Genomic DNA, 18,051 nt, shown 5'->3' on the forward strand with positions numbered 1-18,051 from the left:
GAGAAGAGGTAAGAGGCAAGTCCTGTTCTCCAGGGCTCTGGCAGAATAAACTCCTGGAGAGGAACTTCTCCCATGGGGAGCAGGCTGCTTCTCAAAGGAGGCACAGTGCTTACACTGGGAGAGGCCCTGAGAGATCATATTTGTACATCCGCATGTCCGCTTTTCTTGCAGATGGGGAAACCGAGGCCCAGAGACGGGAAGGGACTTGCCCGAAGTCACGCAGGCCAACGATCCAGGTGATTCCCCAGGCACGGGCAGCTGTAGACGGTCTCGAAGGGGAGCGAGGCCTTGGTGGGCCGTCTCCTCCCCAGCTGTAGGGAAATCCAGCCTGTTCACCAACACCCCCCTCCCCCCGCCCCCATCAAACGCACTGTCTCGTTCTCCCTTTTCCCAAGCTGGGGACTCACCAGGTTCTCTCTCTTGTCCAGGTCCTTGTGCATGTCATTCTCTCTGCCCACTCTCTACCTGCCTAGGCCCTTCTCATCCGTCAGGGAACATCTAGCCGGCCCTTCCTCTGGGAAGCCTCCTCGGCACTCCTGCCACCGTCACTTTGGTTGTCCCATTGGAGAGCTTATCCCACAGGGCCATGGTCTCCTGTTGATGTGTGTCTCCCCAACCAGACGGTGAGCCCCTGGGCTGGGGATGGACCCTGTATCCTGTTAGACAGGTGTGCCCTCGCTAAATACCTCTTGAATGGAGGAATGAAAGGTCCCTACAATAAGTCCTGCTGAGGACGATAAGGATACTAATAAGTGCTACGTGTCATTATTATGTGCCAGGCGCTGTCCTAAGCACTGGGTGCGGATGACCTCACACAAATCTCAGCATAGCTCTCTGAGATAGGTACCATTACTATCCTTATCATGATGGGAAAACTGAAGTCCAAGAAGTAGCAAATTCAAGGACAGATTGCTAGCAATCCTTCCGCGTCTCACCGATCAACGAACAGCTCTCTGTGGTAAGAAAGGGGAACAGCAGACCTGGGTTCCAGGCTTCGGTTCTGCTAGGGACTTGCTGTGTGATCTTGGCATGTCACTTTTCCTCTGTGGGCCTGTTGTTTCCCTCAACTATAAACTGAGGGGTGTGGGCAGCTGCAAAGACCCTTCCAGCTGGGACTTTTAGGAGCCTGTGAGTCTAAAGCCCCTACTATGGTGGGGAAGCTGAAAAGCAAACTCAAGGATGTGATGCAGATTCTATTATGGATGGTCCTGAAAACTGTCCTCAAATTGAGCTCCCTGTTGGTTATGCCTGGGTTCTTGGTACCCTGGATCCCAGTGCCCGGCGCATGGACAGTCTCTCGTTCAATGTGGGCTGAGTTGAGTTATAACTGTGGAGTCTACGTGTACACAGGCCTGTCGTCCTTTCTCTTCCTGAGCCCGCCCACCCCTTTTTGTTCTGGTTTCTGTTTCCTACACTCCCTGCAGTAGAAAACAGCCACCACAAGGAACCTGAGGTCAGAGCATTCTGGAGTCCCCATGGTGGACACAGCCAGAGGAAGTGGGCATTCTGGTCTCCCCAGGGAAACATTTTTCCAATGAGCAATGTCATTCCCTGTACAGGTCATGGAGGACAAGTTCAAGTGTCTTTCCCCTGAGTATTTCACTGTGAGGATCTTCACAAAACATGTCCCACAAATTTTATGTTCTCACCACAGAGGTGGCTGAAGAAATCAGTATTTTTGGATCCCTTCTGTCTGTTTTTTTTCCTGACTGGGGAAAAATACCTTTTATCTTTCTGGTAAAAAGCTCCCCATCTCCCTTGACCTCACTCTAAACTGAAAAGCAACGGAAACAACTCTGCAATGTTTCTGAGAGACAAAAAAATCTGAAAAGCCATTTCCCTCGCCCCCCACCCTGGAACATTTTTGAGAAGTTGTCTTATTGTGTTGTAAAGTCCAAACCCACAATTTTTTTTTTTTTTCAATGTGTAAGGCCTTTCATCCCTGACCCGCTGAATGTCTGGAGGCAGGGAGTCTGGGCCCACGGGTACAAATTTTTGTTTCCTAAGAGTGAAAGCTGAGGAAACTCAGATAGGCAGGAGCTCGGGGAAGGGAGCCAGGAGTCCTTCTGCTGATTGCTGGTCCCCTCTCTGAAAGGAAGCTCTAGGGGAAGGGTCCCTGCTACTGTGTTCACTGCTGTATCTCCATCTCTTGGCTGGGGGTCTGGTGCCCAGAATAGGAGCTCAACAGTGAATGAACGAATGGGTGAATCAATCAATGACCACATGTGTGCCAAAGCTGAGTTCATGTGTGGTGGTCCCATGAAGAGATGCAGAGGCAGGAAGGCCAGGAAGGGTCTCAGGAGATGCAATGCCCTAGGCGTCGGTCTGAAGGTCCCAGGCATCCTCGTTCCTCCAGGGAGCAGCCTGGGTCTAGCTTGGAAGCAAGTGTACAGGGCAGTAGTTTTGCTCCTGGCCCCTTCAATGTCCTCTGAGAAGGGGCTGCTGAGGAGATTTCAGGTAATGGTGGCTGCTGAACGTGAGGAGAGAGCTGTTTTCTAGAGCAGGATTGAACCTGCAAATATAGATGCAACTCATCCTTGGAAGCTACCTGGCCTTCTGGGGGGTGAGTGTGGGCAGAGGGGCTATGTCCAGCCTGGACTCCCTCCCCTTCACCTCCAAGCTGGATACTCCCTGGGCTTGGGTGTGGATGCCCTCCTGGCAATGCTGGAGGAGAAGAGCAGGGCTCCCACCACTCCAGTCACCGGCTCCCGCCATGCCGTGGATCCCGGGAGTGGTGCAGACACTCGGGGCTGGAGGACTGGCTGGCTCTTGCGGTCACCCCAGCCATGTGCTTCCCATTAGCCGCCCACACCCCGGGGAGGGGGCAGCCACAGGGCTCTCCCTCACACGTCTTGGCCCTGTGTCAGCACCACGCCTCTGCAGTGGTTGGAGAAGGCCACAGAAGGGATGCACCGGAAGGGGCTCTGGGGGGTGGGAGAGCTAGGATGTGAGGCTGGGGAGAGAAGGGAGAATTCTGAGCCAGAGCAGCATTTTCAGGGGAAGCAACGGAGAACCATGAGCTGTGGCGGGGAGGGAAAGGGAGTTAGGAAGGGGGAGGGGGCTGTGAGGCCAAGAGACTTGGGGAGCCACAGAGGGGGGAGGGGGACCGTGGGACTGGGGTGGACACAGGGAGCCTTGAAGGTGGGAGGGCGACTGTGGGGCTGGGAGAAGCATGGAGAGGAAGTCGTTGAGGTAGGGGAGGAGGGTGATGGAAGGACCACGGCGACCTGTAGGCGACAGCTCTGGAGGGTAGCAGGGGTGGTTGGCCTCTGAGAGGCATGGGCTGCAGGAAGGTTGAGGGAGAGATTCTGGGACTCAGAGCCCCTCTGACCTCTCTTACAATTACATTTCCCTCCATTCACACCCCTTTCCTAACCTTCGGTGCCCTGAAGTTAGTGTACCACCCTTCCCTGCCAGCCTGCACACCCCACATCCGTCTTGCTCAGAGCTCTGTCCCCAGAGCTACCCCCACGCCAAGCCCATGGGAGCCACTGGGTACCTGTCTGCTGACTGAACAGACAATGGAATCTCTGCCTAGTGACCAGGGAAGTGTGTCCTCTTTACACACTGGGACACTGAGAAAATTGAAGAGGCCTCTGAGGGGACAGAATCTTGCCAACTCTTGGCCCGATGCTTTTCCCCTACTGTTAGGGCCATGGGTTGGGGATATTTGTTTAACCTCATGCCCAGAACTCTTGAGGGCCAGCTCAGAGCCCCTGGGCACAAAGGCTTTAGAGGCAGCCAAGGGTGGGGATGGGGTATGTGAGGGTGGTAGGTGAGAAGCCTGTGGGAGCTGCTTGCTGTGGCCTGGGCTGCATGTGCCCCAGCCATGGGCTAAGACACAGCTGACCATGCTGGAGGCCACACTTGGACTCCTTCCCTCTGGCGTGCCTGCTCAGGGGCCTGGACAGGCCAGGAGGATGTCCTGGTCCACCTCTCACCTCAATGATGTAGTCTCTGCCATCCTTGCTGTGGACAGCCTTGACGGCGCAGATGTCCAGGCCACCAAACATCTCTGAGCAGCTGTCCACCCACAGCCTGTACCTGCAGGGATGGAGAGACAGGCAGTGGGCATGAGGGGCAGGGAGCAGGGACGGGAAGCAGAGGGAGAGAGAGGCAGAGACAGAGGGAGGGAGAGACACAGAAGGACACATACAGAAAAACAGGCTATGGGACAGACAGTGACACACAGGCAACCATTCAGAGATGGAGAGAGACAGAGATGCAGCAAGAGAGACAGAAAGGCAGAGAGACAGAGACCAGAGAGAGACACAGACCTGAGAGAGACAGAGGCAGTGGGAGAGACAGAATGGGTAAAAAGGGAGGCAGAGACATAGATGGACCGTGAGAGAGAGACAGCAGGAGAGCAGCTAAAAGGGAGCCAGGAAGGCAGGAGAGAAGCAGGACTGGGGGAGAAGGAATGGGAGCTGGGAGAGATCTCAGAGACCTGAGCCCACCCCGCCTAGACCTTGACTGGCTCCCTAGTAGTGGGAAGCTTGCCTTGCCCCCATCTGGAGCCATCCTGGACACCTAGCTTCCCCTGAAGTCCTTTTCCCTTGGGAAAGCTGCTCGAAGGTCCCCAGAAATCCCTCCCAGGCCGCTCTCCCAGGCCCAGCCTGTGGGGACAAAGGACATATTCTCCTCCTGCCTGGGGAATGTGGGCAGAGGAGCCTGGCAGGCCGCTCTCGCCTGGCCTGGGGGCCTGCTCCTCTGGACCCGCTGCTTTTTTTTCCCTTTCCAGCCACTTGATGGCTGCAAGGCCCGTTTGCTTTGCAGGGGAAGATCTCAGTGCTGGACTTTGACCCTGCAACAAGAGGATGGTTGTATCTGGAGAAGTCTTCCTGGCCTTGCACTTGGCTTCCCTCATGGTGGCTGGATTTGGAGTCACAGGGGACTTTGTGTCAAACGTTCTTGCTTCTCTCCCCACCCTCCAGGGTCACATGGGGACACGCCTGCTCTGAGATCTATTTGTGTCTCTGAGCCATAAGGCCTGGAATGAGCTGAAGTGCTCTCAGAATCAGATCTCTCATCTCATCCGCTAATGCCCCTTGAGGCACTGAGGGTACTGCCCATGAATTTGCAGAATGGAAAGTGAATTCCAGGCCTGAGCAGACCCACTCCCATGGTAGGCTCCTGCAGAGATGGCCCATGTGGCCTGGGACTGAGCAGAGCCAGGGAGATAGTGCCCTGCTGGAGACATCTGTGAGTAGCTTGTGAGGCATTGGGGAAGGCTGGGCTCACATTCTGGAAAGGCCATGAAGAAAAGGGACAAGACTGTCCTGTGAATGCCCACTGGGGGAAGGATGTGACTCCCCCAAACCAGGTGATTCAGTTGTGCCAGGTGATGGGCACAACTCCCCTGAGACTAGTTAGCATATGTGGGTACCCACCTGGAAGGTAGTAGCTGCCACCTGGGGTTGACTGGAAGGGAAGGAAGCCAACATTTACAGTGTCCCTCCCTGCCATAGGCCAGCACTGGGTTAGGTACTGAACATCCCTCTCTCATTCGGCCCTCTGGCTTGGGTATGTTAACTCCAAGTTACAACTGAAGAAGTTCAGAAAGGGTAGTTAACTTACCCTAAGTAATACAGCTTGGAAGGGGCAGGACCACTCACTTTCGTTCATGCCACTTCCTCAGCTTAGAGCCCTGAACCAGCAGTTCCATGAGGACAGTGACTGTGTTATATCCCTCCCCTAAGTCTCACTCAGTCATCGCTACTGTAGCAGGGTGGTCCCACTCCAAGCTCTAGGGGCAGAGATGTGACACAGGCCTATATAATCACAGCATTGCTGCTTTCTGGACCATAGTGATTGGTTCAGGGATGGTCATATGATCTAAGTCAGGCCAATCTGTGAATAAGGCTCTATTCCAGGCTTTGACTGCAATGGTTGGGAAAGACACCTTCTTTCTGCTGGACTTGACACTGTCAAGATATAAGCCTGGAGTCATTATGGGCCACCATATGAATGACCAGAATGAAACCAACATAGAAGCCAACATATTCTATCCAACTTAAGGGGGTAGAATAAGTTCTAAAGTCCTCCCTGGAGCTGTACCTCTGGAGTTTTCATTGCCACAAGCCAATAAATCCCCCCTTTGGTTCAAACCAATCTAATTTGTGTTCTGACACTTGCAACTGATACAGAGTTCTTAAAAGGAAGGATTGGGTCTTTTCATCTTGGCCTCTTTAGTGCTCAACATACATGGCATGCAGTAGGCACTCAATACATGTTCACTGAACAGACCTTTCTGACCCCAAAGCCCATGCTTTGTCCATTGTCATTGAATGCTTGCAAGCAGAAGTCACTGGGCAATCAAAAAAGGATGTGTGTATGCTGCTGGCCCCAAGAGCAGGCGACAGGTCCTTCTTCAGGTGAGGATGGCTTACAGGTGTTGTTTAAATAAGGGAGAAAGACCTGAGCGACTTTCAGCCAGAGTGCATCCCTGCCACATTCATGATTCATAGGAAATCAACCTCTCCCTCTCATATTGAGATAGGAATAAGTCTGAGAGAGGAGTGGACAGTCCAGTAGCCCTGTTGCCCTAATAGGGATGCTTCCATGCAGCTGTCAGAGCAGGGAAAGACTGGTGAGGACTTCCTGCTCTCTTCCTACAGCAGCTGGGTAGGGCCGGAAAGACCCCTGGACTTGGAGTCAAGATAGTAGGGTTCTACTTTCAGCTCTGTCACTGATTAGCTCTGTGACCTTGGACAAGTCACTTTCCCCCTCTGAACTTTCTGCCCTGTCTGTAAAATGGGGTTATTTATAAAACCTTCCCTGTTATGGGCAGTAATGGGGATCATGCCTAGGAAAGTACTCTGTGGGTGGAGAGACACTGGCCAAAGTGTGAGATGGCATTCATTACAGGATCCTTATTGTATCCCTATCTATCTCCCACTATGGCTGGTGCCTCTCCCTAAACACCTCCTTTGCCTCTTACCTCTCTGTCATGGCCACCTGCTCCAGCATAGCAGAGCCTGTGTTGGCCTTCCAGTTTCCAGAGATGGAGGTTCTCCTGTATCACAACAAATAACACAGTGAGGGCATTAGGGATGCTTGTCATTGATCTGCTTTCCTTTTTTGCTTTGGCTGTTTGGCGGCTCTGATTCGAATATCTGGCTTACATTCTGACATGTAGTCTTAGGTATGCATCCAGTCTTCAGATTTATTTTTCTGTTTTTATTTCCCTCTATGTTGACTGTCTTATTTGTTGGGTCTTATGTATCTTTTCCCAAGTCACCTTTGAAATATAAAAGTTAAATTTAACAAATGCCTACACTATCAGATTAAATCCTGAAAACTTTGGCCTCCTGTTTTTCAGAAGAAGAACTAGGGCAGTATAGCCCCCGGTGACTCTGGAATCTTTTTTGAGAGCCCCAAAATGTAGGAAAAATGATCCATGGAGAGAAGTGATTACTTTTCATGGTGAAGAGCAGGCAGGCCTTCTGGCTCTGCCTACCTCACCCTCTTAGTTCCCTTGCCCTTTCTCCAAAGCCCATGGATATTTCCTGTGTGTAGGCCTCCACACACCTTTTTCCCTTTGCCGGATCCAGTCTTCATCTCCATCTTCGCCTCCCTAAGGCCTACTCATCCTTCAAGTTTCATCTGAAAATGTGACTTCCTGAGAGTACATCTTCCCCAATAAGAACCCCCTATACTACACTCTATACCAATGTTTAGTAATGCTCATCTCACTTGCAATGACTGCTTTAGTGTGCTGTCTTTCCTGAGGGCAGGGAACATGTTTTGACTCATCCCTCTGTACCTCTGGTGTCCAGTGGTCCCTGGCATGTAGTAGGTGTCCAGTAACTACCTACTAGGTAAGGGACTGTGTATGTTGAAGAGCAATCCAGACAAACTATCTCTAATGGCATATCTGGATTCAGCAAAGACTGAATGGCCTTAGGCAAAGTGGCAGAGGTAAAGCAATTTGTTTCATGACCAAGGGAAGGCATGTGATTGAGGTTTAAGGGTGAACCAGGAGAGGAATTGCTATAAACTGTCTTTCTAAAAGAGAAAATAAAATGTATCTGAGCACAGCAGATGCTGAGAATAGATGGTGGCCAATAGGAGACATGATGACTAAGGGTAGCAGTGACATTGATAAGCTTCATGTCAATTAAGTTTAGTTCATCTCAGTGCAATTCAATTCAATTTGGCAAACAATCACCAGGCCTCCCTCTGTCCTGGGTACAGGACTAATCTGAGTGTGAAGAGATGACTCCTTCCTCAAGCTGCTCACTACCTTAAAGGGGTAGACCAGCCTAAAACCAGAACATAGGCGTGGTAGGGTTAGCAGTACACATGAGGCATGAAGAACTCCGGGGAAGCAAAGGAGAAACCAGTCACTTAACATTAACCCCAGAAGGTAGCGATTGAGATGTGCCTGGGAGGGTGAGTAGGGTTCAATAGAGTGGGATCTGCATGGTAACAAGGGAAGGTAAGAACTGACTTGAATCAGATGGATGCGAGTTTGAATCTTGGTTCTAGCATTTTCTAGCTGTATAACCATGGACAACATCTCTGACTCTATTTTCTCATTGGTAAGTGGGAATAATTTTAGTAGCATGCTTATAGGGCATTGTGTGGATTAAAGGAAAGATTCCCATAAACCTCTTAGTACAATGGGTGCTACTATTACTTTTCAGTAAGCGCAGACAAGAAAAAAAAAGCATTCTAATGCCAGAAGCAGCAGGAACACAAGCCAGGCTGGTCTCCTTCCAAGAAGATAACGATAGTGAGAGCTGATATTTACTGAGTGCTTTCTATGTCTGAGACATGGGTCTAAAAGCTTTATAAGCACTGGCTTATTTCAGTCTCACGAAACCTAATGAGATGGATATTATTATTATTATCATTCCCACTGAGTGGCAGAAGCCACCAAACCATATCTGAGAAACTCTGTGTTCTTAACCATGACTCTTCATGGCAGAGCCCATCACAGGTTTGGGGAAAAGAGTTGATTGGCCCAAATGTGATGCAGCTGCCAGAATGTAGGATGGGATGTAGACTGTGACAACAGAATCTATGTTTATGACACATGTATGAAGCTGACCCCCTTGCTGAAGGGGCGGGGGTGAGTGGAAAGGTGCTGCCTAAGTAACTTTGGAAATTAGTGGAGACTGTATGACTAAGTACAAAAGAAACCGTATGTAAGTCCTGTACCATAGTTGGAGAAGTTGTTTCTCATGGGACTATGGCTTGACAGTTCTGCAACTGTACACATATACTGTGGATGAATAAAGAAGTACATGGATGGGGGATGGTGGGAGCCAGGTTTCTTCCCAGTTGGAGTGGGAAGTTACAGATAAGCAATCCGGGAAGGCTAAAATGAATCATGTGGTACTGGATGAAAGTCTGACACATCACTATGAACTCTGTTTAGCTTTAGCTATAGATGGATATATGTGTGTGTGTGTGTGTGTGTGTGTGTGTATCACACAACTGTAAATTACAATTAAAGACGTGTGTATACACGGGTTGAGATACACATATTTATTTCCCAGCTCTGTCTGCTGAGAGGATTTAGAAACAATGATACCCAGTGGCAACATGCACAAAGGCCCAAGTACTGGGCAGGAAGTGGGCCAGAAAGGACGCTGAATGGTCATGGGCAGAGAGGGCGTTCTACACCGAGGTGTGACATGAACACTCTCCCTCGGATGTGGGCCAACCCAGGGTCCAGGAAACACCATAACTAATGACAAATTGGAGCTGTCAGGGCAGAAAGGCTCAGCATAAAGAATGCAGCAATGAGGTAATCCTCAAGAAGAGAAACTGGGACAAGGTGTTGTCAATGTCAAGTGGAAACGCTAACAATGAGGAGAGGAGGGAAATGATATCATGTGGGATGGTGGAGGCCTCAGGAATGCACTGGACCATGCACTGGAATATTCTCCAACTCAGAGAGGTTGGGGGTGGCAGGGGGAGGTGATCTTATCACCGTGAGGGCATCTGAGAGCAGTGACAGGTCTGGCCTGGCTCACGGGGGAAGAGAGCGATTGGCAAGACTGACCAGAAGTATTTCTTGGCCCCATCCCTTTCCTGGGCATATTTCCTTATAGGTCAACTGACTGCATTTTCTCCAGTTTCCCAGGCAATGGCAGAGTGGAGTGGTTGCAACAGAGACTATGTGACTTGCAAAGCCTAAAATTACCATCTGGTCATTTACAGAAAAAGTTTGTAGACCCCCGGTCTAGGCAATCCAGGTAGTGCAAAAGCAACCCTAGATAATACAGAAGTGGATATGTATGGCTGCGATCAATAAAACCTTATTTATTGAGACAGGTGGAAGCTGGATTTGGCCTGTGGGCTGTGGTTTGCTGACCCTGATCTAGAGCACAGCTCCACCACACAGAAGCAAAGGACTTTCCAACTGTCCAGAGTCAGCTGTTGTAGTCCTCAAAGATGGAACCAGGCAATCAGTGCGCCATGCATGCTTGGAAACCAGGCACCTGTTGCCTCTCTGGGGTCTCATCATTCCAAGTGGAAACAACAATACTCCAAAGTGAGACAGAGAGGACCTGGGGCAGATAAGACCTCTCTAAACACCAAGCCCTCCACCTGGTCAAGAACTCCCACTCATCCTTGTAACCGCAGCTCCAGCGTGAGTCATCCTTTGCCTGAACCACCCCTGGGATGAATGTGTGTTGGATTTTCTGGCATTCATCCCTTTTCTTTTAGTCACACAACCTCTATTTCCACTGGATAATGACCTGCCCATATTGCATGCTACCTTGGCGGGACTCTTCATGCTGCTCTACATCCTCTAACTAATAAGCACGTGGCCGCAGCTGGATCAATCAGCGCTGTTTCCACGGGACCGCAATCCTGAGTTAAGCCCTGGACATGATTAGGGCAGATTCACTTCCTAATGGGGTGCCACGAAGGCTGTATATTGCTTCTGGCTACCCAGATTCTTGGGGCTGCCCTGGACCCTAATATTTCTGAAATTGATAATTTGGGGTTTTGTTAGTTAGTTCTGATCATTCATCTAATGCATTCCCTTAAAAAAAACTCCACCAAATTAGTCAGGTATGGTTTTTACTAATCACAGCTGAAGAAATCTGATGTAATCTCCTTCCTGCTCTTATTTGTCCCAGAGAAACCCTTTTGCAGCCCACAGCCCCAGAGCCATCTTCTTACAAATACAGGTCAGATCATGACACTTCACTGCTCAGAAGGGAAGAGAAGAAAATTCACAACCCTCAGCAAGGCATTCAAGGCCTTCCTTGATTTGTCCCTAAGTCTCTCTTCCATGTATGTCTCCTATGACATACATCAGGCATATACTTGGAAACATGCCAACAGTCTTTCTTTCTCTGGGGGAAACAGGCTTCATTTGGGTAGACAGATTTCTACCCTGGGATAAGCCATGATGGAACATCAGCCTTCCGCTGTACTAACCAGAGAAGAAGGGTGGTAAAGGAGACAGAAAGGGAGAATAATGATGTCCCTATGGGGTCTCTGCTCTGGGGCAGAGAAGACAGGGCATGACATGTATTTTTAATCTCCGTTCTTCTCACACTCTGCTCCTACCCTTCCTCCCAGCTCCCCAGCCCCTGCCCAGGGACTCACATGTAAGCTTTGTAGTTGGATCCAATTTTCTGGATGCGGATGTCGTACTTGGAGTCGATGAAGGCCTCGGTGGTGGCATAGGTTTTGGCCATAGCCACCATGCTGGTGATGTCCTGGTAGTCATGCTGGTTTTCTACTTTGATCTGTGTGGGAGGATGAGGGGTTGAGTACCCACCCACCCACCCACCCAGCGTTCACTGGGCACCTACCCAGTGCTGGGACCCAGGGCTGCACCGTATATAGTAACCTTGAGAAGGTCACCTGCCTGGCAGGGGAGGCAGACCTAGAAAACAAGTCACCCCACCACTTCCTGTGGAAGAGAAAGGCAGCATTCCACCTGGGGAGTCAAGGGAATCTTTATAGAAGGGGTGGGCTCTGAACAGGGTTTGGAAGAATGAACGCGATTCTCACATGGACTATGGAGCAGGTGCGTTCTCTGGAGAGGATGGAGGATGGACAAGGCAGAGGTAGGAGGAGCCCGTAGGGAGGGGGGATGGGCCAGCAGTCTGGACTGGCCAAGGGGGCAGGAGGGTGGGGGGATGCCTGAAGAGGGTCTTCAGGGAATAGACCATGGAGGGCCTCAACAGCTTTGGTAGGGGCTAGGATGCTAGCCTGAAGACTCTGCAAAGCCACTTGACGGAGAAGAGTTTAAACAAGAAAGTAGCCTAATTTGTGTTTTAGAAAAATCACTCAAGCAGCTGTGTAGAGGGTTGGATGGAGGGGTGTGATGTGGGATAGAGAGAGACCAGTTAGGAAGAAGAGAGTATGTATGTGTGTATGTGCATGTGGTGTGCATGGGCAGGGTGTGTGCATGTGGGTTGTGTGTGTGAAGTGTGTGGAGGACGTGCGTGTGGGATGTGTGGGGTATGTGGGTGGAATGTATATTTTGTGATGTATATGTGTGGTGTTTGCATGTGCGTTGTGTGGGGTGTGTGGTGTTTTTGTGTGTGCAGTCCGTGTGTGCATGTGTGTGTGTGGGAGTGTGCACGCACTGGACACGGCTAGCTCTGCTAGTCCAAAGGCCTGGGGGAGAAACTCGCTCACACCGTTTACTGGGCTGAGGCCAGGAACATGCGGTGGTGTCCTGGGGTCAAGGAGAGGTCTTAGGAGAGCTTCCAAGGCCAAGTGCAGGGGAAGAGGCCAAGGCTTTGTGACAGCGATCTCAGGACATAACAGAGGCTGACTCCCAGCACCTGTGGACAGCTGGGTGGGTGCTCCCTCCCCTGTCATCCTCACTCGGACAGCAGAGGGGTTCTGAAGCTGGGCCAGCAGTGGGCAGAGGCCAGATCCACTGGGGGGCTGGGTGGGTGCTGAGTAGCCTGGGTGGGGGGTGGTCCTGGCCTTACAGCCTCTTCTAGTCCTTTTCTGCCCACCCTTCAGGCTCAGCAGTGCCCTGACCACTCCCTCCCTCCATGATGATGCCCGTCCACATCTGTCCCAACTTCACAACTTACATGGCATATTCACAGCCCTCCTTTGGGACCCAAAACAGGATTGTGAGGCAGGCAGGGTGGCCATTATTATGGCCACTTAACATGGGGAAAGGGAGATTTTTCTCCTTGTCCAAGGCCATATAGCAGCTAAGCACAGAGCTGGGAATGAAACTCAGGACTCCAAAAGCACAGCTGTTCTTGGAACAATCTCAGGGTATCTACAAGTGCATGCCTGCGGTCCCACCCCACAGATCGTAAACAGCGATGGGGAGGGAGGCTTGGCAAACCTTCTCTTTTCTTGGCTCTTTGTGCAACCCAGCCTCAGTGGCAGGGTGCCTCCTCCCACCGGAGGCCGAAGCTACCCTTTGTTCTAGGTCCTCTAAGGCTCTGACTGCCTGCTGTTCCCTCCTCCCTCAGTAATAGGACCCTTAAGTTTTACCTGGGCATCTGGTCTCTCAGCTAAAGATTATTTTGTTCCAGTCTCCTTACAGGTAGATGTGGACAAGTCTCTAAGTCTGGCCAGTGAAACTGTGAGTAGATGTGATGCGAGCAGCCTCTGGGTGGCGCCTTTAAGATGAAGGGAACCCTCCCTTTCCTTCTCCCTTCTCCTGACTGGGATGTTTACATGATGGTGGGAGCTGGAGCAGCCTTCTTGGACCACAAGATGGAAGCTGCATGTTGAAGATGGCTGACTAATAAGGTGGAAGGAACCTGGATTTCCAACACCATGGAGTCCCCAGTCAGCCCTTGATTGTGTATGCTCAGACTCCCACGTGAGAGCAAAGTAAACCTTAATCTCGTTTAAGCTACGGTTATTTTGGTCTTTGTTAAAGCAGCCAAACTATATTTCTGCCATGTATTTTTCATCTCTTGCCCTTTATTGATTCTTTATCCTTTGGATTAACGTGATCATGGATCCACTAATCTCAAATTGTTCCTGCTTTTCAATACCTCAGTTACCACTGCTCTCTCTGTCTCTACATCCTCATTTCCCACTCACTCCTAAACCAGCTCTCTCTGGATGCCATTCCCCACCACTCCACCGAAACTGATTTGGCAAAGGTCACCTTCGACCCCCTCATCGGCAAATACAATAGAGCTCCCTTTGCTCCCTATCCTGCTTTGGCATTCTATGGTATCTGAAGCCACTGAACTTTTCGAAATTTGGTTTTCATGCCACTATTTTCTTCCCTTTTTTTCCTGGCAACTTCTTCAAAGTCTATATTGCTTCCTCTTCCTTCAACAGCCCCTTGAAGGTGCTTGAAATACAATATAGGTGCGTGAAATACAACAATCCAGCTCATTTCCTGGTACGACAATGAATTTGGCTACAGCAACAGGGTGGTGGACCATGGCAACTTCTTCAAAGTCTATATTGCTTCCTCTTCCTTCAACTGCCCCTTGGGTGGTCATAATGTTTCATTCTCAGCCAACATTTGGGATCCGGTAAAGAGAGAGTTAACGAAATGAAAGAATGGGGGTGAGAGCTTGCAGGGACAGCGTGTCTAATTCATTTTTGTCACTGGGTGGATCTGTAAAGGACCAGAGCCACTTCTGGTGTCCCAGTCAGAACAGCATACACTGCAGGCTGTCTCAGAGATTTCTGGTTGTCCACAACATCCATTCTCTTTTTCTATAGCAGTGAAGCACCTTGGTCTGGGGGCGCATGACCATCCAGAATAAACATTACACCTCCCCATCTCCCTGGCACCTGTGTGGAGTCATGTGATCATGGTTGTGCGATCACGTTTCGGTCAATGAGATGTGAGCAGAAGTGGGGCCTGAACTTCCAGGTCTGCCTTGTAAGGGAAGTTTGTGTGGGGGGATGCTTTTCACTTCCTCCTTTCCTCGTCCTGCTAGCTGCAGTGGGCTCCACTGAAGACCTTGTGTCTGAAGGGCAACACCCCAGGAAGGAATGATCAACAGGATGGAAGGAGCCTGTTAGGTGAGAGACAAGGTACTAGCTTGTTTAAGCCACCTTAGGTCTTTGTAACAGCAGCCGAACTTCATCCTTAAGTAAATATTTGTTGAATGCATCATGCATGCATTCATTTATTCACAGGATAGACAAAAGAGAGCAAAGAGAGAAAGTATAGATGTAGAGGTTTAATTATTAATGAATTAGTGGTCATCCCAACCTCCCTTTGTGAGCCCTTCTCTCCTAGAGTAGTCGGGTTGTTTGGGGTGGGGAGCTCATCCTGCCCTCTTCAGGACTGAGCAGGTAACCCAGGTTTCTCATACATGGGCTAGTAATTTTGTTCTCAAATTGTGTGATGTCTGAGCCCCATAAAACCCGGCTCTCCCACTGGCTCCACACATGTCTGTCTCCCCATTAGACTGTGAGCTTCCTAAGGACAGACAACATGTCTCGGTCCCAGTTGTAACACCAGTGCCTGGCATGTTGCAGATCCTCCAGATGTGTTTGCTGGATTGATTTTAAGAAGCCTGGATAAAGATCTGCTTGTAACTTGGGAGGAGGCAAGCGGATGGAAGGAAAAATAAGGGTGCTTGGAAAAAGGCAAAGAAAATGTGTTTCAGGGAAACATGTTTTATAAGATGAATTTTTCTGTAAATGCTCAGGCTGGATTCCACACTCAGAGGTTTACCGCTTCTTAGTGTAGCGCCAGTGGTGCAGTCAGTTAGCGTGAGCCCAGCACTTGTAAGAGGTTTACAGCTTCCATTGTGAGCCCTGAGAACCTGGTGAAGTCAGGGACCCTGGAGAATGGAGCAGGTGGCCTGGTGGGTGGTGTTGGAGGGGACTCTGGGTGGGTGCTCAGGCCATAAAGGGAGGTGGGGTGAGGAGCTATTGAGGACGGCTAGCCATGGGGAGGGTGGGACGGCTGCTGGCCCGGGGAGGGAGTTACTAGCTGGAAACCCCTCCAACTGTTCACAGAGACAAGCTGAAAACAGGAAGCTTGAAATGAGCTGTGATTCAAGATTACCCATTTCCTGCTCTGGGGACCCGTGCTGGGGTGCCACACGAGCTCCTTGACTCTGAAGTCTCACACCCTCACGCTACCTCCCTGTCCCCTCTACGCCCCCTGTCTCTTCTCTCCTCCTTCCTCGCCCTCCCTCCCTCTCCTCCTCCTGGGCCCCATCCTTCTTCTCTCCCACATCCACTGCCTTCTCCCATCCTTCTCCTCTTACTTTTAGTATCATTTTCCTCCTCTTTGTCCCGTTCCCTCTGTGTTTTCCTTTGTCACCTCTTACTTCTCCTGTCTTGTTCCATCTCTCCTTTTCCCCTACTTCTCTACCTCCCTTCGCTTTCCCTGACCCCTTCTCAGTGCCTGTCTCCTTCTTCCTGCTTCCCTTCCATGCCACCCTCACCCTGCCCCCCATCTCTCCTACCTCCTTTCCCTCACTGTTTCCCTGTTCAGCTTCTCACACTTTCCTCCTCTCCAGCTTTGTGATCTGCTTTACCTCCCCGGTGTGAGTGAGTGGGTGAGTGTGTGTGTGAGTGTGTGCGTGCACACCTGTGCTCCATCAGCAGGGTGAGCGAGGAGGGAGAGTGAAAACCAAGGGAGAGGAACTGGAGAGAGGAGTCAGGGGACAATTCCGAATCTCCTCAGTGGGATTCATCTCAGAGGTCTCCTACTCCAAATCCCAGCTGGGATGGGCAAGTCATCTTCTACAGCCTCGGAAGACTGTGCACTATTTGCTTGAACACCTCTAATAACAGGGAGCTCACTACTGGGCAAGGCGGCTCATACCATCTTAGGGAACTTGTTCTACTGTATATTAGACCAAGAGTGAGCGAATGGTTCCAGTGGTTGATCATGCAGGGTACATCTCGGCCCTCTGCCTTGTGTCTGCTTTTCACCCACTGGATGAGAGCCACTCAGCTGTGCCTAAGTCACTCTTTTCTTTAACCCATCCCAATGTGAGCTGGTTCCAGACCCTTTACTACCTTAAATGCTCCCCTTTGATACTCTCTTAAACTATGTGGTGTCCAAAATTACACACATACTCCAGATGTGGTCCTACCAGCTGAGATTGGATAAGACCGTCACCTCACTCTATCTGGAACACATCTGGCCTAATCCTGCCTCAGGGCCTTTGCACTTGCTGTTCCTTGCTTGCATGGCTCACAGCCTCACTTCATTCAGGTCTCTCCTCCAGCCTCACCTTCTCAGAGCTGCCTTCTCTGACCACCATGTGTGAGGTTACTCCTCCCACCCAGCACTCCTCATTCACATTACCCTGCTTAATTTTTCTCCATAGCATTTCCACCACCAATTCCTTATCTATTTATTTGTTTGCTGTCTTTCTTCCCTACCATTCCACTGGGATATAAGCTCTGCAAGAGCACTGTTGTATCTCAAGCACCTAGAACAGCAGGGAAAAATAGGCGCTCAGTAAATTTGTTTTATGATCGAATAAATATATGTAAGTATTTACAAATATGTATTGAGTGCCCATTATATTCAGAGACTAACTGATCATTTTTCCAGATACTATGCTGGGGGCTGGGGATGCAATAGAGAACAAGATTTATGATTCTTATCCAAATGGAGCTTTGTGCCTATTGATTATCTTGCTCCTATTAACGTAGCTAAATAAAATATTAGCATTTCTAAGATCCATGTGGAGCTTGTTCTAAGCTAATGTCTCTAGATCATTTCTAAACACAAGATCCTGAGAATCCACATCTCTCCAAGCTTGGACTTGAGTGGTTTTAATCCCTGAGTAGGACTTTATGTCTACCTTTTCCAGTCTCGGTTGGAATCCAATACTGATTCTGTCATCTGACCTGTTAACTCTCCCTCTCAGCTCTATGTCATTCAAGATTTTGGTACACTCTTCCTATACATGTAATCCAGCTCTTTGATCTTACCTAAGTTACTTCTCTGAGCTTTAGTTTCCTTATCTATTAAAGGTGATTATAACAATTACCTTGCAGGATTATTATGATTTTTAAATGGAATTGTAATGAATGTCAAAGGACCTACTAGCGCCTAGCATAGCGCCTGGCACCTAGTAGGTGCTCAACCAAAGTTGTTTATCTTTAATTAGATAGTTGTTGAGATTCTTTGCTGACCTT

The 18,051-nt window shown here is 49.9% G+C and overlaps 1 protein-coding gene across 2 annotated transcripts in view; it reads right to left on the bottom strand.

Moving 5' to 3' along the window:
• SYN3 (synapsin III) overlaps nucleotides 1-18,051 on the bottom strand; it is a 402,826-nt gene that overhangs the window by 12,081 nt on the left and 372,694 nt on the right. For both annotated transcript variants that reach the window (XM_029206767.1, XM_029206768.1), the window contains 3 exons: nucleotides 11,578-11,720; nucleotides 6,941-7,015; nucleotides 3,942-4,044 (listed from right to left, as the gene is read on the bottom strand). In XM_029206767.1, coding sequence (XP_029062600.1) covers nucleotides 3,942-4,044; nucleotides 6,941-7,015; nucleotides 11,578-11,720 — 321 coding nt within the window. The remainder of the gene's footprint in view (nucleotides 1-3,941; nucleotides 4,045-6,940; nucleotides 7,016-11,577; nucleotides 11,721-18,051) is intronic.

Source organism: Monodon monoceros, unplaced genomic scaffold (assembly GCF_005190385.1).
Source record: "Monodon monoceros isolate NGI ecotype Baffin Bay Population unplaced genomic scaffold, NGI_Narwhal_1 Super_Scaffold_6, whole genome shotgun sequence".
Classification (NCBI taxonomy): domain Eukaryota; kingdom Metazoa; phylum Chordata; class Mammalia; order Artiodactyla; family Monodontidae; genus Monodon; species Monodon monoceros.